General features: G+C 47.6%; 7 protein-coding genes across 7 annotated transcripts; 5 read left to right on the forward strand and 2 right to left on the reverse strand.

The window, feature by feature from the left end:
• Positions 1 to 942: 942 nt before the first annotated feature.
• JR316_0002585 (Fumonisin B1 esterase) lies at positions 943 to 2,868 on the forward strand (the record flags this gene model as incomplete). The annotated part of the gene is given in 7 exon segments (XM_047888377.1): positions 943 to 1,350; positions 1,368 to 1,777; positions 1,830 to 1,921; positions 1,986 to 2,087; positions 2,144 to 2,322; positions 2,375 to 2,456; positions 2,513 to 2,868. The coding sequence occupies 7 exon segments, from the start codon at positions 943 to 945 to the stop codon at positions 2,866 to 2,868; spliced, it is 1,629 nt and encodes a 542-aa protein (XP_047753300.1).
• Positions 2,869 to 3,602: 734 nt separating this feature from the next.
• Positions 3,603 to 5,564, forward strand: JR316_0002586 (Para-nitrobenzyl esterase; the record flags this gene model as incomplete). The annotated part of the gene is made up of 7 exons (XM_047888378.1): positions 3,603 to 3,671; positions 3,712 to 4,077; positions 4,138 to 4,432; positions 4,577 to 4,663; positions 4,712 to 4,813; positions 4,875 to 5,053; positions 5,118 to 5,564. The coding sequence occupies 7 exons, from the start codon at positions 3,603 to 3,605 to the stop codon at positions 5,562 to 5,564; spliced, it is 1,545 nt and encodes a 514-aa protein (XP_047753301.1).
• Positions 5,565 to 5,922: 358 nt separating this feature from the next.
• JR316_0002587 (uncharacterized protein) lies at positions 5,923 to 6,710 on the forward strand (the record flags this gene model as incomplete). The annotated part of the gene is made up of 3 exons (XM_047888379.1): positions 5,923 to 5,934; positions 5,982 to 6,206; positions 6,258 to 6,710. The coding sequence occupies 3 exons, from the start codon at positions 5,923 to 5,925 to the stop codon at positions 6,708 to 6,710; spliced, it is 690 nt and encodes a 229-aa protein (XP_047753302.1).
• A 447-nt stretch (positions 6,711 to 7,157) lies between these two features.
• On the forward strand, positions 7,158 to 9,203 carry JR316_0002588 (uncharacterized protein; the record flags this gene model as incomplete). The annotated part of the gene is made up of 2 exons (XM_047888380.1): positions 7,158 to 7,692; positions 7,750 to 9,203. The coding sequence occupies 2 exons, from the start codon at positions 7,158 to 7,160 to the stop codon at positions 9,201 to 9,203; spliced, it is 1,989 nt and encodes a 662-aa protein (XP_047753303.1).
• Positions 9,204 to 9,746: 543 nt separating this feature from the next.
• JR316_0002589 (Glucosidase 2 subunit alpha) lies at positions 9,747 to 13,066 on the reverse strand (the record flags this gene model as incomplete). Its single annotated transcript, XM_047888381.1, has 8 exons — positions 9,747 to 10,361; positions 10,413 to 10,554; positions 10,609 to 10,852; positions 10,914 to 11,112; positions 11,166 to 11,267; positions 11,328 to 11,597; positions 11,649 to 12,277; positions 12,331 to 13,066. The coding sequence occupies 8 exons, from the start codon at positions 13,064 to 13,066 to the stop codon at positions 9,747 to 9,749; spliced, it is 2,937 nt and encodes a 978-aa protein (XP_047753304.1).
• A 729-nt stretch (positions 13,067 to 13,795) lies between these two features.
• On the forward strand, positions 13,796 to 15,891 carry JR316_0002590 (MFS transporter cpaT; the record flags this gene model as incomplete). Its single annotated transcript, XM_047888382.1, has 13 exons — positions 13,796 to 14,182; positions 14,241 to 14,605; positions 14,660 to 14,752; positions 14,814 to 14,846; positions 14,899 to 15,051; positions 15,108 to 15,136; positions 15,215 to 15,220; positions 15,298 to 15,315; positions 15,367 to 15,451; positions 15,511 to 15,552; positions 15,605 to 15,623; positions 15,701 to 15,741; positions 15,801 to 15,891. 13 exons carry the CDS (start codon positions 13,796 to 13,798, stop codon positions 15,889 to 15,891), a joined length of 1,362 nt encoding a protein of 453 aa, XP_047753305.1.
• Positions 15,892 to 18,227: 2,336 nt separating this feature from the next.
• Positions 18,228 to 19,766, reverse strand: JR316_0002591 (4-O-methyl-glucuronoyl methylesterase; the record flags this gene model as incomplete). The annotated part of the gene is made up of 3 exons (XM_047888383.1): positions 18,228 to 18,236; positions 18,290 to 18,366; positions 18,422 to 19,766. 3 exons carry the CDS (start codon positions 19,764 to 19,766, stop codon positions 18,228 to 18,230), a joined length of 1,431 nt encoding a protein of 476 aa, XP_047753306.1.
• Positions 19,767 to 21,185: the final 1,419 nt, after the last annotated feature.

The following is a 21,185-nucleotide window of genomic DNA, read 5'->3' on the forward strand; positions in this document are numbered from 1 at the left end:
CTCACGTATTAGGTAACTCCCTCCGTCAGTTTGAAGCGAGCTATTGTTATATATGGTGCGCAGTTTCAGGATGACCTACTACTGTTCCAGTAATCAACTCCGAAGGTCATTGGAGACTTACTACAACCCACGTTAGTACAAAATTATCGATTCTATTCCAATATTAATAATTAATGGTACTCTCAATCCATACGGCTGGTTTCAAGCCTGAACCTCAGAATTTGATTTTCCCACACGTTGTCTTCTTTGAGAACACTTGGTCTGGTCTACAGATCAAGCATTTTCACCTACCAATTCTATGGGTTAAACGCCATGGCCCAAGATGATAAGATAAAGTATCATCATCCCATTAATCGGGACAATTTAATGTCAATGTCTAATATTTGCGCAGTCTGTTAATACGATGGAAACGTCCCCGATTGCTAACGGTGAAAATGGCTAGGTTAGGTGCGTGGGTTATTTCCACGAACGAATTGCTTCCTGGATGCTCAACTGACTCAAGAATATAATTAGAGCCGAGATGCTGCGAGTAATTAGGTATTTTAAATATGGCAACATTCACCATAGGGCAATCCTTTTGCATTTACTAAACCTACTCAATTTTAAAATGTTGCTAAAGAGTAACTTGTCCTACCACGGATGATTTGACGCAACGCCTTTAGACTGTAGCCGAACCTACGGATGGAATTCCTAAACGCACGGATGCTGAACACGACGCGCATACACGCGCGTTCCAGGTCATTTCAAGCAGGATACTCCATGGTCTAAAGAATTATGACTGCCTGTCTCTGTTCAAATCAGAATGAATGTGATTTGACGGCGCAGTAAGCGGGATTTCTGACGTCAAGCAGATGGGCTGCCGCTTTCATCAAGTTGAAAATAGAATGGGCAGGAAATGATTTAACAAGAAGGAGCAAAGACCATTAAACTGTAGGTCTCTAAATGAACCTTTCATTGGTGCTTCTATCTGCCTTTCTGCTGCCGGTGTACGCAGTCGGTGCCCCTGGGCTAACCGTACAGACGCAACAAGGCCCCGTCGTAGGGACTCTTGTTGTGCCTACTGTACGACAGTTCTTGGGTATACCTTATGCTACTGCCGATAGATGGAAACCCCCTCATCTCCCTGCTGTTCGGAAAGGCGTCTTCCAAGCCACAAAGTTCGGCGACTCTTGTATCCAGGAGCTCAGTCCACCAAATGTGGAGTTCTTGAAGCTTGCTGGTGGGCTGGGGATTAATGTCACCTCTTCAGAAGACTGTATGAGCGTCAACATATGGGCACCTAGTGTGGAGAGGAAGCAGAAAACGTCAGTGATGATATGGATATATGGAGGTGGCTTCGTCTTCGGAACGGTAGATTTTTTTTGTAGTCCCTCTGCAACATGATACTGACAATCGACGCTGAAAAGAGTAATATACCTGTGTATGACGGGCAGAACTTTGTACGAGACAATGATGATGTTACCATTGTGACTTTCAATTACCGCACGAATATCTTTGGGCAACCAAATGCCCCACAGTTGGGGAAAGACAACCTCAATTTTGGCCTCCTTGATATTGACGCTGCTGTTCAATGGGTCCATGCAAACATCGCTAACTTCGGAGGCGATCCGGATCGAATTATTCTCTTCGGCCAAAGTGCAGGAGCGGCGGCAACCGATGCGTATACATTTGCCCATCCCAATGACACCATTGTCAAAGGCAAGTATCGGCAAGCACGTATTTTAGCAATTACCCTATCTGACCTTACCATCCAAGGTGTCATACAAGAGTCCGGAAGGTATGTCGTTGGTTGAATATGCTCTAAACGGTTCCAATAAACCCATCTGCAGCATATCTGGTTCTGGTGTTCTGGTCATAGCGTCTACCTCTGCCAACCAGAGCGCATGGAATACAGTTGCAGCATCCGTAGGTTGTGGCCAAGGTACCGTTTGCACAATTGTTTGTACCAATGGTGCAATTCGTCGATTTTGACATTTCTGTCCCAGCTCCGACCCCCAGCCAATTTGCATGCATGCAGAAAACCGAAGCGAATACTCTAGAAAATGCCGTAGTCAGTACAGGTGCAACTTTTAATCTTGTAATTGACAGTAAGAAATGAAAACTCGCAACAACCCTCTGGCAGAATGTTAATCAACTAAAACAGACACCACCATCTTCGCGGATACCAATGCACGCGCCGCGAATGGTCAATTCCTCCACGTACCTCTGCTCGGCGGAACTGCTGCAAATGAAGACGATATCTTCATCGTTGCACAAGAGTTAGTGACGGCGGGGATTGTTATTCCGTCGGTCACAGAAATGCTGTCAGACGTTGAGACGCTTGTAAGTACCATATTCCCTGCCGTCATGTCATTCTGTCTGACTTTTTTGCAAGCTCGGATTTACGTGCCCGGCTGGAGTCACAGCTCTACATCGTATCAACGCGAACGTTCCCACTTGGAGATATCAACATCAAGGTAAGGATCAATGTTGGAGAGCAAAATGAACAAGTCGGAATGATTCCACATTGTAGCCGTGTTTCCGGATATCTCGACACGTCCGGACCTGCGCGCTTATCACGCTTCCGAGATACCCTTGGTCTTTGGAACCTACAATGTCAGCGATATTCCTGCAACACAGGAAGAAGTAGCTCTGTCTCGATACATACAAAGTGCATGGGTGGCTTTCGCTCGTAATCCTGCGCAAGGCTTGCTTGACTTCGGATGGCCAATGTACAACCCAAACACGACCAGCCTGGCACAACTAGGAAACGCCGCGAACCAAACCGGAGTGGTTTTCACACAAGGAAACTTGGTCGATTTTGCTTGTGGTAACCAGGCTGCACTAATCGAAATCCAGAATCAACTCTTGGGCATCTTAGGAGCCTGACACTGATCAATCCTGGAAAAGCATATGACGTATAATAACGTACCAATTTTGACGATGGTTGAAGGAGGGTAAAGGATGAACATAGGGTACATGAATATTATACTTTCCATTATTTTCATTGAAGGTGACAGACCATGCAAAATAGTTGGCTTCTTTTCTGGATAGGGCAAATGGGTAAAAGGCCGAATCCCTCTGCGAAGTTGGTAATGAGACTTGTTGTTCGAACATAGCGACAAAAATATTATCCTGGCAACTCGGCAATTCAGCTAATGAGACCGGAGTCGTCTTCGCATAAGGAAGAATTGTTGACTTCGCGTGCGCAAATGCCACTGTACTGGCAGATATTAAAAATGAATCTTCAGCGACGCTATGATAAGATGCCAACAAAATAGTCTTACGTAAACACACACTGCAGCAGGTGTCCACAGTCATGTTACCCATCGAATGAAAAAGTCCAGATTGAGCGCTGCAAAAAGAAGGCGTCGAAGGGAATGCTGGGAAAGTTGAAACACGGATCTCATGCCGCGTCATGCTTTACAGCATATGTCGATATGAAATGAGCTGCATAGTCACCCGTAATATGCAACAAAGGCAACTCTGGAACTGCCTTGAGGCGTTGTTCTTCAAGATTTCTGGGAAACACAATCCATCTACGTCCCGAAGCTATCATCGGTCCGGTGCCTTTCTTTCCATGCTGCGGCTAAATCTCCACAGACAGCTTCGAAGCGAACCCAATGACTGAAAATAACTTTCCAACTAAACATTTTAACCCGGTCACTGAAGGTCTGCGAACCAACGATGAGGTCCAATCTTCTCTTCTGCGTTTTCGGATTTCTACTCCAGGTCTCAGCACAAAATTCTGGGTTGACGGTGTCGACGCAGCAGGGCCCCGTGACTGGAACGTTGGTGCTACCCACTGTACGGCGATTTTTGGGTATTCCTTTTGCCACCGCAAAAAGATGGCAGGCCCCTGAACTCCCAGCAAAACGAAAAGGCGTATTTCAGGCAAACAAGTTCAGCGACGTATGCTTTCAGGAAATGAGTGCGTTCAATGTCGGATACCTCGTGCTGGCGCAACAGACACAAGGAATCAATGCCACTTCGTCGGAAGACTGCTTGACCGCGAACATCTGGTCTCCAAGCGTCGATAGGAAGCAGAAAACGGCAGTTATGGTCTGGATTTATGGAGGAGGATTTACGTTTGGATCTGTAAGCATATTCATTTGAGAAATATTTCATGTTCAATCCGTTGAACCACGAGATCAAAAGAGTAACTTACCATTATACGATGGCCAAAACTTCGTGCGCGACAACGACGACGTGACGATCGTCACTTTTAACTATCGCCTCAATATATTTGGGCAACCAAATGCGCCACAGCTAGGAGCTGGGAAAAACGTGAATTTTGGACTTCTGGATATCGACGCGGCGATTCAATGGGTCCATGCTAACATAGAGAACTTCGGAGGCGACCCTGATCGAATTGTAATTTTTGGGCAGAGTGCAGGAGGAGTGGCAGTAGATGCGTATGCGTTTTCACACCCTCATGATACTATAGTCAAAGGTGAGAACCTTTTTGCATACACAAAAACTAAACAAATGACTGACTATCAGCTTTGTGAATGATAGGACTTATCGAGGAATCAGGAACGCAAGTGTCTTACCTATTATCAACCACATATACTGATAAATAATTACAGAATTTCAGGATCACCAGGAGCAGCAAGCCTAGCAATGCTGCCTGGTAACCATTCTGACTGGACCAGTGTAGCTGTAGCCGTAGGATGTGGAGCAAGTAGGTTGAATCGTGATTTATCCAACACCAATCTGATGGAATGGATAGATGGAACCCCCCAGCAGTTCTCATGTATGCAAAAGGTACCAGCAGAGAAACTTGCAGAGACGGTGGTCAGCACAGGAACGAGCTTTAGTATCCTTATCGATGGTAAATAAAGCGAAATACGCTCATGAATAATCAAAATATTTACCTGATCAACTCGTCCCAGGAGTCACCATTTTCGACGACAACCCAGCTCGGCTAGCGAATGGCAATTTCCTCAAAGTCCCGCTGCTGGGTGGAACAACGGCCAACGAGGATGACGTCTTCCAACTTGACACGGAATTGATAACCCTTGGATTCGCACCGCCAGTATTGACCGAAATGATTTCAGACATCAACACCTTGGTAAGAGCTTTAGTTACCTGTGCCGATCAAACGACCGAACCCATTTTGATGTGGTTCATGGCAGGTCGAAGAAACTTGTTTGACAGGTGAAGCGGCTGTCTCTCGAATAAACGCCAACGTCCCAACATGGCGCTACCAACTGCAAGCCATCTTCCCAGACCTCACAACTCGCCCTGAGCTACGGGCGTACCATTCCACCGAGATTCCGCTCGTTTTTGGGACATACAATGCCAGCACCCTTGGTATTCCAGCAACACCGACTGAAATGGCGTTGTCAAGATACATGCAAAGTGCGTGGGTTGCCTTTGCCCGCGATCCGACCGAGGGCCTCCTTAACTTCGGGTGGCCCTTATACAACCCAAATACGACAAGCCTGGCACAACTCGGGAACATAGCGAATGCAACTGGTGTAGTGTTTACGAAGGCAAATTTGATAGATTTTGGTTGCAACAATGTGGCAGAGTTAACGGCTATTGGGAACCAGCTCACGGCGATATTATTTGGTGGCTAAGAGAACGAGAAGAGTGATGAGCGTCGTACAATTACCATGTTTGGAAGTCATGTACCATTTTTTAGGACAAGGAAATTTATCGGTTTGGACCGAAGATGAGACTTCTAAGGTGCAGCACAAAGAGGAGATATCGAAGTGGTCGGGTGGCAAAATCAATCCAATTTCAAACTGCGCGGTAAAAGGTTATACCCCAACCGTCAACATCCTTTGTCACGAAAAGGCCGATGGCAAAGCAGTGGCACTCTTGCGTTGCTGAGGCTATGAGAAACAATGGACGACGTTCCACAGTGGCCCAATCAGGTTTGGTATAAAATGGCCCGACCTTTCTTCGTTATGCTCACTTTTGCACCCACAAATCATGCTGCGTCCTGTAAGTCGATGTTTTATGGTCCCCTCCTTTGACTCAATAAGGAATAGGAACCTACAGAAGAATTAATTGCCGAAACTAAGGCGGACGGTATGGTACCCATCAGCACACAGAAACCAAAACTGCAAAACGATACCGATTCTGAAGACGAAGGAGAACACGTTATATCGGCGTTTGGAGACATTTCGTTGTCCAATATAGATTTTCTTCCTGGACCACCCTCTGGATTGTCACCGACTCCAAAACCATGTCGGGGGATTATATCTAACGACGTTGTTCGTCCTGGTTGTCCTTCGTCTCTTCTCTTTGAAACCTATAACTGACAGATGGACCAACAGCCCCCTGCACCAACTCTACGCCGCAAGCGACCACTTGGCCCCGTGAAAGCAAGTATGCGAAAGAAAGAGCCGACTTTTGAAATGATGGTGCAGGAAATGCAAAAATCACGGAGGATATCGAGACCTTCTGACATACCCTCTAATGGTAATGGAAGTCTTTTGACAGACTTGAAGAATTTCGGACCAGAGGCGGTGATAGCAAGAGTAGACGCGGTGATATCCAGCGCTGGCTCGCACGAAGGAGTCCAAAATAACGCGCCTCCTAAGACATCACTGACAGCAAAGGCGTGTGCAGGTGTGCCGGATGAAAATGGGGTAGGGCCCGTGGTCGCCGCCAACCAACCGAAGAAAAACGGATTGCGGGGAAACGCCAAGCTGCCCAAACGCCTTCCCATTCCCCGATGGGATGTTGATAACGAATCGGTTAATCATGGGTGTTAAAGTGAATTGGTTGTTCTTTTTGAGTCGAAATGACATTCATAATGCTATGTCGAGTAGTCGGACTAGGTTGGAGTAGTTTGACTAGATCCCTTTGTAATGTGGATAATGGTTTCGGACAAGGAAGAGTTGCGTGATGTATCCGCCTCGTTGACGTGACCCGCTGTGACTCCCGGTTGGTTGAACGTGCTCGAGCTTTTTTGTCCTTGCAACTCGAGGGTGGCAAGGCCGTCCGCATGTTGTAAATCCATTTTATTCCTTGCGAACCCGCCACAATTATCTATCTGGGTCCTTCTTTGTTCTCTCCTGGTCCTCTGTGAAGGTCTCACCAAGTTTTGTTCGCGTCTTGGTGCCACTTCGTGAGATTTGGAGTCATTTCAATTGCACCACCTCTCCATTCTGACAGCCATTTCAATGCTAGATACGACTGCGGGAATTCCAATCTAATTAATGAACACAAATCCTGGAAGTTATGTTGGTGAGGAGGACTTGGATTGGGAGATCGTTCCTTTCGATTGGTGGAACACCTCGTTCATGGCAGTCTCGTGGTCCTACAACTATCTGCAAGGCAGTACACCACACCGAACTCGCTTTCAAGGCTCGCTTTTTGTTTCTGAAAAATCGACGTTGGGGTGTTCGCCTTCGCCTGTAGATCTTTCTCCCAGAGTCTTGAGTAAAGCACGCCGAAGTTCCGAAGAAGACGATGAATTGAATTTGGAATTGGTTGGGGTGAAGTTTGCCTTGGAGGCCGTTAAGGCATACGAGAAGGATGTTGGGTTTGACTTTTTGGACCTTGGTATTCTGTCGTCGTCGTTGGCAAACAAACTCGATTTGAGTGCAGACGTTGACGAGAAAGATTTGCAAGTCGGAAAGGATCAGTGGAACGAGATGTTGGAGGAACTGATGAATGGCCCGGCCTTTGAAAGCACGACAGATAGTGATGAATCGTTGGAAAGCTCTTTCATAGATTCCATATCGTCTTATGGTAAGTTCATTCATCGAACCTCTGTTCGTTTGCCTATTGACATGCTTTCATCTTAAGGTTCTATTGACTCAATTCCCATGCCGACAACTCCAAAGCCAAAGCCTTACTTCAGCGACGTGGAAATCAAGACATCCTCCCCCAGCGGAAGTCCTGATGGAAACCGGAGGCACGCACCCCACTTGTCACCAACCAGGTCCCTCAGTGCGACGGCGTCTTCATTCGTCCCCACCTTTTGCTCACAGTTAAGCGACGAGCCCACCCAGTTAGCTTTATCATCCGAAAACCCCACAACCCCTCCTTCCCTCTTTTCTCCTTCCTCGGCCTTTGCCAATTTCACATTCCCTACATTGAACCCAGCTTCGCCTTCCGCTACCAAAGTCAAGAAAGACGATCAAGGCTTCTTCAGCGATGTGCAGGGCGATGGTTCGGCAGCTGCACGGTCTTCGTCTGATTTGTTGCCTGCGTTCTTGCAAAATCCATCTCAGCGCAACCGTTCTCGAAAATCCAGGACCCGTGAAATCGTTGATCAGCTTCGGTCTCAAACCGCTCCGGATTTCACTAAGTCAAGCCCCAATCTTGACATTAGCATGATTACACCTAATTATGCTAGCCTTAGTACAAGTCCAACAAGCGAAGAAGACACGACTGCTGCAAAACCTCGGCTGAGTGTCTCTGAAGATGGAGGCGGTCCTTCTCGTCTTTCAACACCTTGGGATGATGATGATGGTTGGATCGACATCAGTCAACCTGTCGCTATGCCTGAAGCTGAACAAAAATCGAAACGAACTCGAGAGCTTTTCCTTGCTCTCACACGGCGACGGACAGACTCATCATCCTCAGGCGATCCTAAGGAAACTAGGTTAGCAGTGGATTCTGCACTGCCAAACCCACGCGATATGTCAACATCTCCATCGCCTGCACCGTCACCGTCACCGTCTCCTTTAAACACATCCACCTCCAACGCTGCGGCAAGTTCCGATGGTTGGATCGAAAGTAAACCTAACGTGCCACCAGAACCGCAAAAGAAGTCCAAGACGGCGCCATCCAACCCCAAGGATTCTCACTCACATTCGCGGAAGAGGTCCTCCCACCACAGCTCCCGCACATCTATATCATCCACCTCTTCTTCTCATGTACAAACCTTCAGTGCAGCTTCCCCATGCTATCCCCAGCTCTCGCCTACGTTAATCCCACATCCACACTCCCAGCACATGGTTTCTCCTCAAACAGCCGCGTTCCCCTATTTCTTTCCTGCGTACCCAGCAGTTCCCATGACTTCTCCTTACGCTGCGGCGTTTTTGCAGATGCCAGGTTATCCGATGGGTATGCCAATGCATGGGCATGGTGCCCATCTGGTTCCAACTGCTGGCACAGTTGTTCACCCCATGGCCGGAATTCAATATATGATGCCGACTCTTGGGGCTCCAACGAAGCCTGCTATGAACATGGCGTCAGCGATATCCTCGCCAAATGTGACAACGTCTCACAGGGCGAAGCATACTCTGTGGTGAACGTCACAAAAAACAATACACATTATTATTTACTAAACCTCATCCTCTTCGTAACCTTCATAACCATCCATCTTCTCTATTTCCTTCTTCTCTTTAGTATGCATGTATTCTTTTCCAGCTGTCTCTGCTCTGCTAGTTGATATGGTTTGCTTCTGGACCTTTTCCCCTTTATTGCATTAAGTAGTTTGTGAATATACATCAAAACCAACTCATCGCGTAGTTCAAATCCCGGATCCTTCTTAGCACCTATTCTCTTGCTTCTCCTTTTCTCCACTTTTTGTGCCTGTTGCATTCACGTTGGAAGTTGGCCTCTGATATTACCAGCCAGACGGGTTCTAACGCCAACACATTCTCATATTTTGGGCCAGTTTTTTCTTGGTTTTCTTGCTCAATTGTTATATATACAATCTTCGGCAGTCAGATGCATCGCAGAAACATTATCTTTCATGCAAGTTCTGGTATCATTTTGGATAAATGTATATGTGGGTGTAGAAAACACGCATGCTACCCATACTCTACATGCGTCCTCCCCCAAGTTGCTGTTTAATCGATTACAATGCTCCAATCCTCTTTGATCAAAACTCTAGGATCTTTGATCTCCAAGACACTAGGGCTTCCACCCTTCTTGTCGCTGGCGGCAACACCAGGGGTATACTCATACACAAGCTCACCGCCGCCCTGCACTTTAACGCTGCGCGGCTTACTGCGCAGGCCCAACACCACTATTTTCTCCACACGGACATCTGCAACACTCTTCACAAACTCGTTTGCCGGATTATAGGTCTTGAGCGCAACGCCGTCAACCGCTTCGTCTGGCTTCGCAGCAGCAAGATCCGCGCTTGAGATGCGCAGCCCGTGCTTGCCGTGCTCCTTCGCTGAGAACTCTCGCCAGATGAGGTCGCCCTGCATGTGGTTGTACGACTCGCCATCGTCGAGGTAGAGTTCGCCGCGCGCGCTGCCAGATTTGCTCAGTGCAATCTTGAGGGTGAATGGATCACGCTTCATGAGCGATGAGGCCCGCCTTGGGCGTTCGCGCGTGGCGAGAATGGAACCGCCGCGCAGGAAGAGGGGCAACTGGTGGAGGGCAGCAGGGACGGTGATTTCCTTTCCTTTGGCGGCGCCGCGGTAAGCTTGATTGGTAAGGTAGTCATAGTATACCTAATCGTAGATTTAAGATTCGACGAGCGAGAGAAAGATATGAGTACATACTTCATCCTCAGCGAGGTAGACCTTCGCCTCTGTGGCTCCCTTTTCTGTGACAGGTTTGACAAGTAATCCAGTTGATCCAATATAATATTGGTCGTCAATGTCGAAGCCAGCCTTATCCTTAGGGAACATAATGAACTGAGGCCTGATAAATAAATCAGGAACATGACTTCGATAAAATGTATAATATGCAATTTACCTCAAGATTGGCATTCCAGTAACGGTTGTCTCGCGGAACGCGGTGTACCACACAGGCAGCAAGGTGTAACGAAGGCGTAGAATATCCTTGACAATCGACTTGTAAGGCTCATCCAACAGGAACGGTTCGCGACGCTTAGTGTCGATGTGGGCGTGAGCTCTGAAGAACGGAGCAAACGCGCCAACTTGATACCACCTAACTAGCATCTCCGGCTCAGGGTTTCCAAAGAAACCACCAACGTCAGCTGGAATGCACAACCAAAGCGTTAGAACCAGAAGCCAAAGCAGGCCAGATTATGTACATACATCCTGCAAAGCTGAGGCCTCCTAGGCCGTTAGCCAACACCATCTTTATCCCAACGGCCATGTGCTCCCATGTACCAAGATTGTCTCCAGTCCACATCGCGCCAAAGCGTTGAGATCCTGCGAAGAATGCACGAGTCAAGACGAAGGGCCTCATTGGAGGGTTTGTTCGTTCTGCCACTGCTTGGTAGGTCAAATTGGACTGGTATGACACATCAGAAAGCATACATTTAGTAGCTGCCGCAAATTACTCACGTAGAGCATACCGTTGATGTTGTGGACATCACGGTGTTCCCATCCTCCATAATGGATATTGTCCTTTGGCATCGTAATTTCGGGGCCGTTGAAGACGGAAGGCTGTAATCCATTAAACCTGAGGTCAACGGTGAAGAAATCGGTCTATGAAAATGGATTTACCTCATTCATGTCATTCCAGATATGAATGTCAGTTGTGCTCTTAGTCCAGGTCCATTTGTCTGGATTGCCTTCGGGTTTGAAGATACCCTTCCACCAGTCCCATGAGGCAGGGTTGAAGAAATCTGTCCAAGAACTGCTTCCAGGCCAACACCATCCCTCATATTCGCCCTCTCCAGATTTTGGCTTAACAAGGATGCCAAGTTCGGAAGCTTGTTTGAATGCAGGGTAGTTATCATCCCTCTTGAGATGGGGATCGACAATGACGACCATCTGAAAAGGAAAATTTAGTGACGAGCGGGTGAGAGTTGTTTGTTCGCTGACCTTTCTGCCATTAGCGGCAACATCATTGGTCATCTCAACAGGGTCGGGGAAGTTCTTCTCCTTCCACATGAAGTACTCGTGATCTTCAGCATACTCAATATCGAGCCAGAAAACATCGACTGGCATATCCTCCTCATCGAAACGTTTCTGGACTGTACGAACATCATCACTGCTGACATAGTTCCAACGGCATTGATGATATCCCAAACTCCAGGCCGCGGGAAGAACTGGTGCCCCCGTAAGACGCGCATATTGCTTGAAGACGTCCTCCGCAGTGGGTCCTGGAAGGAGGAAAGTATCAAGAATACCAGACTCGGATATCCAGTGAGTTTGGGTTGATTTGTCCGAAGCGTGAGAGACGTCGATCCAGGTTTCAGAGCCAACTACGTGGAACACGGCGACCGTCGAGTCGACAGAGTGAGCGTGCATAAGAGGAATAGAGCCGTATAGAGAAACGGGAGAGGATGCGAGATATTCGAAAACGTCGGAATTGTATAGGCGATAGGGGTCCGAGAAGGTGGGGTCTTCGCCTGCAGTTGAAGGTAAAGCAAGGCGCGTGGCATGCTGGGGAATACCATAGACAGTTCCATGATTTGGGAAGTTAATGTCGAGAGACAAGGACTCAGGGCCTGTGTGGGGTCTTTAGCGAATCTCAACATAACGTCATTAATAGAGAGCGCACCCTTTGGCTTTGAATCTGTCCATGAAGAGAAAGTTTCTTCGAAGAGCGCATCCTCAGTTTCGCCCTCGAACCAGGCTGTGGGACGAGTCTTCACCTCGAGAACCTTCTGAGTTCCAGCTTCCTCTTCTGCACTTTCTCCTTCAACAGGTTCTGGTTCCTCTGTTGAGGTTGGAGGCTCGACTTTATTGCGGAAGTGTTCCATGTGTAGTAGTCCATCCCCATTCAAAACGATTTGTTCCTTTCCGTTACGAAGCAAAGATATCTGCAGAGGTTGGTGTTTGACGATGACCTCGAATTCTTTCTTCTGCCCATATGTGGCGCGTGTTGCTCCTTTCGACTTCGCCCATTTTATGTCCTCGCTGATCACAGGTTCCGCAATGAGTGCCCAAGATGCAGTCTCATCGTATCGTTTACGAAGACCCCCAACCTCATCCATCCGCACTCGAACAACACCATCGTCTTGGATGCGAACCTCCAAACCGAAATTGATTTCTTCGTAGAGGCCCTTCACGGCTGCCGTAAATACAGCTTGGCTAGGAGAAATGTTGATGGAGTCCTCTTGAATGCGGTACGGCGAAACCCAAGACGACTTTGCTTCTTTGGCGCGTGCTGAGAGTGCGCGACCGCGCCTACAGAATCCCGATTGCGAGCATGTCTTGAAATCGTGAGCCTTGAATGCCCAGGAATCGCTGACCAGTAGGAGTGCTACGGTGCCAAGGATAGACCAGGACCGCATTTTAAGCGTATATCCCTCTGCCTATTCCTTAAATCTGCGGAGAGATAGAAAGTGGAGGGGTTCTAGTCAAAAGATTTATTGCGTTGGCAGTCGCCTACAGCTTTCGAGTGTCCACGTCGCGCACACCCACGTCGCAAATGGAGATATCTAGGTCATGTGATCATTCGGTTCACGCTCAGACTTGATTGCATTCTTTTCTTTTCTTTCGATGCCACAACTTGCCTCCAACCTCTATTTGACTTCAGTACACGTTTATGTTATCCGGTCATATCTGTCCCCCATCATCTTCTTGCGAGGAGGTAATGCATACCGAAAATCATTAATTACTTTACTTTACCTCCATAGGATGAACAAATTTCCCAGTAACTCCCTATCTATTCTAGTCCGCTATAAATATGTGGAAGGTGCAGAAGCATTCATCCAATTTGGTCTTCAAGGCATCCCCACACATACCCCACGAACCATTTTATGGATTCAACCAAAGAAATTTCTTCTAGAAATGAAAAAGTCGTATCTTTATCAGAGAATCGTCTCAAACTGGACAACACAGGACTTCCGTTGATTCCACAACCAACGAATTCACCAATTGACCCTCTGAACTACCCAAATGTGTGTCTAATCCACTTGATCCGATAATAATACAAGGGAAATACATTTCTAATGCAATGCCTTTAGTGGTTGAAGTACACAATCCTGGCTCAAGTATCCTTTCTTGCTTTCTTATCCACGATGAATGTCGCCATCGTCAATCCGGCAGTCATTCTACTAGCCGAGGAGTTCAACCTGAAGCCAGTAACTGCAACATATCAGACCACTGTCGCAATCGGTACAAGCGCACTGGGTCCACTTCTTCTTACTCCAATAGCAAATGTCTACGGTCGGCGACCAGCGTACCTGTTATCTGTATTTCTCGGCTTTGCATCTGCTGTTGGTTCAGCCAAGGCAACATCGTTTCGCACACTTATCGTTGCTCGAATATTCAATGGGATGGGCTCTTCGGCTGCTCTTGGACTAGGTGCTGGAACGGTGGTAGATCTCTTCTTTGAACACCATCGAGGCAGGGCAATGGGGATATTCGCTTTGATGTCCACGAATGGTGCTCATTTAGCTCCCATTGTAGGTAGATATGCTTGCGTTGTCATCCGGCTAACACATGATTTTCTACGTCTCAAAGGTCGGTGGATACGTCGCACAGGCAAGAGGTTGGCGATGGACCTTTTGGGTTGGAGCAATTTTAAACGGCGCGTTCTTTGTCATGGCATGCATATTTATGCCGGAAACTATATTCGATCGACCGAAAGAACGTAGCACCGATGAGAATGTGTTGGACGATCTCAAAGACAGTGAAGAGAGGATAGAGGATGCTATAACGGGTGACGTGTGCAAGGCGCCTCCAATGTCCCTAAAGACCTACATACGTCGGCTTTGGATATGGGATCTCGACAAACCTGCTACACGAAAAATAAAAGCAACTGACTTCCTCGTCAAACCGTTGAGCATGCTCAAATATCCTTCTGTGGCTTTTCCAGCGTTGTACTAGTAAGAGTTTCCTCCCCACTCGGTGCATTCGATTATAACGAAAATATCACCTAGCGCCGTGACGTATGGTTTCGCATCTATCGAACCTGCTCTCACAGTGGCGACATTATTCACCAAAATATATCACTTTGACACCATTAGAAACGGGTCAGCTTCGCTTTAATTCAAATTGCTCACTACATGCCTGATAAAAAACGCCACGACCTAGCCTGGCCAACGGCGTGAGTCTCCTGGTTGGAGCGTACGTGTTTACTTTCAAGTTCTGAGTTAAATGATATTCATACACCTGATAGGACATTGGGAGAACTGTGTTCAGGCCCTGTAACAGACGCCATGATGGCTCGTGCACGGCGGCAGGCTCTTATACGGGGTGAAACCGCCGCACCAGAGGTGCGCCTTCAAGGAATCTGGACAGGGGCCGTGACTGTCCCCCTTGGATTGCTCATGTATGTACTTTTTTGGAATATGTCAATGATATATCAATGACTAATTAAATGTTTAGATGCAAGTCATTCCGTTCCGAATGCGAATGTCAGAGATGATCTTAAACCCTGTTGTTAGATGGGTTAACAATCCACTTTTCAATTACCTTCATCGCGCCGTGCATAGGCATGGGTGCGTTAACTTTGCTTTTTTTGCGTAAAAATAAATTTTAAGTAACTCATGTTCGGCATCCACGACCTCCTTACCAGCGGTAGCCTGCTTTGGAAGTGAGAACCTTTGTTATTCGTGTCGGCTTTCATACTGAAACAGACACCCAGTCCAAATCGTTACCTCTGTATGCTACACGTACAGCTGCAGCGATTGCTACCGCTCGAGAAGTAACGACGTCAGCCAATGCTTCAAGTATGTTACCCCATGGACGAGTTCAACTCACCCTCCGATCCTTACCAACTGCTCTGCAGCTTCTTTCGACAGGTGCTCGGCTTGACCTTGGGATTCTACTCGTGAGCGCTCTGCCACAGTATGACTTATTGTTGTAATGCTCATTTTGAACAGAATCCCTTTCGGTGAAAAGGTCACATTTCTTTCTGGGTACCAATCTTGACTTTTGAAGAGACTTATTTTTGGGAATTTTTCCGTTTCCTTCGTCAGATCGGCTTCGAATGGTCCTTCACCTTTTTTGCTGGTATATGGTCCGTCCTTACTTATCTCATTCGTATACGAGTCGTTTCTTATGCTTCCCATTGTAAAGTATCGTCTCTTTTTTACCGATTGTTTTCCTCATGTATCGAGGAGCAAAATGGAGGCAATATCTTGGTAACCCGGATTCCAAGTCGGAGTAGGGCTGCAGGGAAGTTTGACACTGGTGGTATCGTCATCCACAGTCAGCCACCATTATTCCGATCGAGCTTGTATGACCGATGTATTTTTGAGAGAGCAGGTTGTCGTTATCCTTATTTTCTCTCTAATTGTTTGGAGCGAAATGAGGGACGAGCTATGACGTTCGGCAAGTAGTTTGACAGGGTGTCAGTGAATTTTAAGCAAGTATGGGCGTGAGCAGGGGTCATTCGATGATCGGTGAAACTGTCACTTTTGTCAACTCCAAGTTTCAATAATTCCACAACCATCGTAACTGATGCCAATTAATACATGCGCAGCATGTCAGCAGAACTAGCTTTGAGACCATAAAAGCCTACAAGGTAGGCCAATTTTAAGGCATAGACGATACTGAACATTGTCCTCGACAGGTGCCCTTTCTGTCTACGACTCGTCTTTTAGTAGATAACACGCTAACTAATATTTATAGCTCACTACAATTTGTACACACATTTTCGCGGCCAGATTGAACATCTTTTACATGTAAGCGCTGATTCTAGTGCTTCCACCATCTAATTAGCAACTAATCCCTGATTAACCAGCTATCACCACCAATGAAGCTACTCACCACATCTACCATCCTCCTCGCATCTCTCCTACACGCCTCCGCCGTGCCTCAAATCAGAGTGACCTCACCAATAGGCGTCGCCTGCTCCACCATCGTCTGCCAACCAGAGACCTTACCAGCCTGTCCCACTGGCTTTGCACCCAGGGTCTTTGGCGATGGGTGCACGGGGTGCTGCACGGTGCAGGTCCAGGATTGCAAGGACGTCTGTTTGGCTGAGAAGCCTTCGTGCCCTGCGGGACAGGTTCCCCTTGGGAGCGAGGGGTGCTGGGGGTGCTGTGTTACTATTGCTCAGACCGCTTGATTTGAATTTTGATATAAATGATATTTGAGTGTGTTATAGGCGACTACACAGCACAAAATTGTAAAATGTGAAACGCGCAAATTGTGGGAGATTATGAAAAGATCTGGGAATGTGCCGAAAATGTGACTGCCGAAAATGTGAAAACGTTGCATTCTACGAGATTTTGACAGATTTTGGAAGCCGAGAATGTGACAAAAATTCATTCAAAATGTCCTGCTCTGGAAAAGAACTTAGTGAATTTTTCAATCAAGGATATCACGTGCTTCTGCCGCTCGATTTAGCACGGAGCCTGAATCACCAGGTCTTGCGCTGTTCCTTCTCTTTCGCCTTTGTTGCATCCATCACCTACTCGTCCTTGCCACTTACTCGCCATTGTTACCTACTCGCCATTGCCACTCTACTCGCCATTATCACCTGCTCGCCAATGCCACTAACTTGCCATTGTCACCCACTCGCCATTACACCTACTCGTGACACATTATATCTCCCCGCCAATCACTCATCATTTCTTTCGACTCGGCGAGCGAACCGGAGATATGCTGTGATCTCAAGAAGTAGAAAAAAAATTAGCGGGTAGTAGGCGGGCACTATTAGTATAAGCTGGTGCGTATTAACTTCAATGAATCTGTATGACCGCCGCCTTGCAGACCAACCCCTAACCTAACCAACTTTAACACTATCACAAGCATAAGGTGTGTTAAAGAATCTTACCAAGTAATTTAACACTCATGTATAAAGCAAGGTGGAATTGGGTTGGACATTCTAACGGCGGGGTGTTTATCGGTTCATGGTCGTGAAGCCTTTAGACGGTACTGCCAATGCGGGCAGTTCGCATACATTGTACTCTTTCTCTCTAGATTATTACTTGTATATCTCTTCACCACTATAATTTTTTATAAAACCTGTTGTATTCTACTGGACAAAACTGTAGTATGCTGCTGGAAGGGACCCCAAGGAATGTATACCCCGCTACTGCCAGTAGACCCTGACTGTACCCTCGATTTATTTTTACCCCAAGTAAAATGTTCCGACCAAAACTACATACATTCTGAGTATATTCCGAGTACATTCTGAGCACATTGCCGTCTAAATTGAGGAAAGGTCCTACAATGTCTAAACGTGCACATTTCAAGTACATTCCCGTCATATTGCCAGGGATTGTGACAATACGACGGGAATATGCCGGTCGTCACATTTTACAATTTTGTGCTGTGCTATTAATAATTTCACCCCGATTTTTTAAAGGCGTTCTTTTGTCTCGGCAAGTTGCGGCTTTAGCTGACTTGGAAATATTCTTTGACTCAGAGTGAACATTTCGCATTTATTCTTAGTTTTTAGCTTTAATAAAGAGTACTACTCGTCAAATAACAAGGCATAGTTCCGCTTCAGACCCTATCTCGTACATTACCCAGATATCCCTGATCCCACCGCCTTTACAAGCACTGAAGTGAAATTATGTTTAGCCAAATGTCCTCGTTTACCGAGTGTTACACACCTGAGAGTAATAGGGCGGAGAGACGGCTTTGCACGTCGATCCGCTTTGGCAGACAGTAGGACCCGTCCAACCATTTCCTAATCCATTTATTAGATTTAAGCCACTTCATTTGTATGGATATAACATCCTTACCTCCACATTGTCCGTATTTAGTCTGTTGAGGCGCAGGAGCAGGCGCCGTAGTGGTAGCTGGCGGAGCAGTAGAAGTAGCAGTAGAAGTAGACGAGGCAACCGTAGAAGAACCTCCAGCATCAGTCGAAGAAGTCCCAACAGGCGGAATGGCATCTCCGCTGAGAGTAGGGACGATCCACGTAACCCAATTGCCAGGCACAAACCCGGCATTATTAGCGCCGTCCGTGTGCATGATATTGGTGTTCACACCCGACTGGCCCTTCAAAAACCTATTGACGAACGCAGCGACGTCCCCGTTCTGCGACGACGGCATCGCGCAGTGCGCGTGGTTCCCCACCATAGAAATTCCCATGGAATCACTAATACCCAGCGCCTGGTAGCTTTTAGCGCCCGTTGTCTGGCACCCCCAGACAGACTCCGGACCAAGCCAGTCGATCCCGTCGTTCTCAATGATCAGCAGCCCGCGCGGAGCGACTAGCGCAGCGAGCATGTGGTGATCGAACGGGAGCGCGGGGAGGTTATTCACGTATTGGTTGAAATTAGGCGAGAACCACACGTTCTCGCCGACAATCTCGACTGCGTCCTGCGTGGACACGCCAGCTTGGAGCATGGCTTTCGAAATCCGCCAGCACCCTGCGCCGCCGGACCCGGACTCCTGCACCAGCCCGAGCGCAATGCGCGGCTCGAACGCGGCGGCGACGAACGCGCCTTTCCCGTTCCGCGAGCAGCCTGTGACGCCGAGTTTGCTGGTGTCGATGTTGTGCGTGGTGCTGCTTGACTCGAGGACATCGATGATCCGCGAGATACCCCATGTCCAAGCGATCATGGCGCCTGCTGAGTGATTGGCGCCGTACAGCGTGAAGAATTTTCCTTTCCCGCGGCTCGTCGAGTCGTTCTGCAGGGCAATATCGTCGTTGTTGAATGTGATTGTTGCGACGCCTGCCTGGCTCGGAATGCTCATCCCCCCTATAGCGATGATAGCAGGGTATTTGCCGCTTACACCAGAAGGAGGGGTGATGGTTGCGGTAAATGAGATGGAGGTTCCACCATTACTGGCTGTCACGGAGATGGTGTTTCCAGAGACGGAGCCGGTGACTGACGATGGTTTGGGTGGGAGCGTGCCGAGCTCGTATTTCTGGAATAAGGCGCTTATTTCGGCTTGACGACATGCGAATTGCTCTTTGGTTGTGACAGCGGTGCCGTTGAGGAAGACGAAGGGACTGCTGAGCTTGGAATCGGAAAAGTTGATGGAGGATGGAAGAGTGCCGCAGCTCGACTGTGCTAGAGCTGGGAGAGCGACAGAGAGGTATGCGAGCAGGAATTTGAAGCTGCCTTGGAATTTCATGGCTGTTGTTGAACTATAGAAACATGTTAGCTAGAAAAGCAAAGCTTTTATACCTTTCAGCGTCGAATTTGTGTAGATCCACCGGGCCGCTCCTTTACTCATGTACGAGTTTGTTTGCTGAGCGAGGTACAGTCATTGCGGCAAAAATACCCATTGCTTCATGATTCTCCTTCGGTACTACTTGTTCAACCCAAGTATGTCGGACCTCGATGCCTTATAAGGTGGGTCCTCGAGCGGCTTACATATTCATTTTTATGTACTTCAATGAGAAAAAGAAAAAATAAATGAGAAAAATTTGTCTATGGTGATAACATCAAGGCAAGTAGTACATGGCTTGTGTGTGCGCGCACCGACAAACAATTGCTTTTCTTGGTCGACGGACTCATCCGGCCCGCCACAAGATTGAGAGATGAGTTGTGAGTCGACACCCCTTTGCAACGACACCGTCTATTGCCGATGATCAACCGATGGAAGGAATTCGAAAAAGAGGCAAATACTACGCGTGGCTGCCTCGTGGTCGAGGGACCGGGGAAATTATTATCAGAATGAAACTTCCGTTGGAGTCAAAAACATCGAATGCGTGACCGAAAAACATCCGTTGAACTGAAAGAAGCAGATTGAGCAGTGGGGGATTTGAGCCCGAGCGTCGTTCAATTGCCATCGTGGTCATGGAAGCGTGTATTTGAGTTTCTTGGCGTTGCAGAACATCAGTGGGTTTTTTTGGCCATTAGCTCAAGGCGCTTACCCCTGTGGAATAGGCGGCCCGCTGGGGTATACGAAAATTATCCTACGATGATCCCCGTGTGGGGTGTGTATATCCTACCGAAGTTACTTGCAGCGATATAAGCAGAATAGTCTGCGGATTTTAATTTGGAATGTGGCAAGCTCTCTCTGGAATGCCCAACTGCGAGGTCAGGGCAAATATATGCGCATATAGAGTCATTGACATGGTAGATTTGAGAGCATATGCGTACTAATTTTTTTGTAATTGTGTTCACAACGTCTGTCGAATAAGCGAGCGAACTCGTATAACTAGGAAAGGTCTCCTTAGCCCTGAATGCGATGTTGAGTCGGTTGTAGTAATGATCGTAGAAGCAGTTATATGCGCGGCAGATTCAGATTACTAACGACATCGCGTTGGGAAAGAGGCAAGCATTTAAAAAGAGCCTAGACTGGCGGGGCATATCCATCAACGCAGCCAGAAGGGGGCGGTCGCGGTTATTATCCTCAAATTCAATGACCGTTCATGACGGTGATGAACTTTCGCGAGCCAGTTGTGAGACCATGCCTTGTCCAGTATTCTGATGGGAGCGTAACAGTTCATGCGCGCGTTCATGCTCATGACTTGGCGGATAGGTATCTGACAAGATGTCGCAACGGTTCACGGTGCAGAGAAGAATGAGCCGGGGTGGATTATGG

The sequence above is a fragment of the Psilocybe cubensis genome, chromosome 2 (genome assembly GCF_017499595.1).
Source record: "Psilocybe cubensis strain MGC-MH-2018 chromosome 2, whole genome shotgun sequence".
Taxonomy (NCBI): Eukaryota; Fungi; Basidiomycota; class Agaricomycetes; order Agaricales; family Agrocybaceae; genus Psilocybe; species Psilocybe cubensis.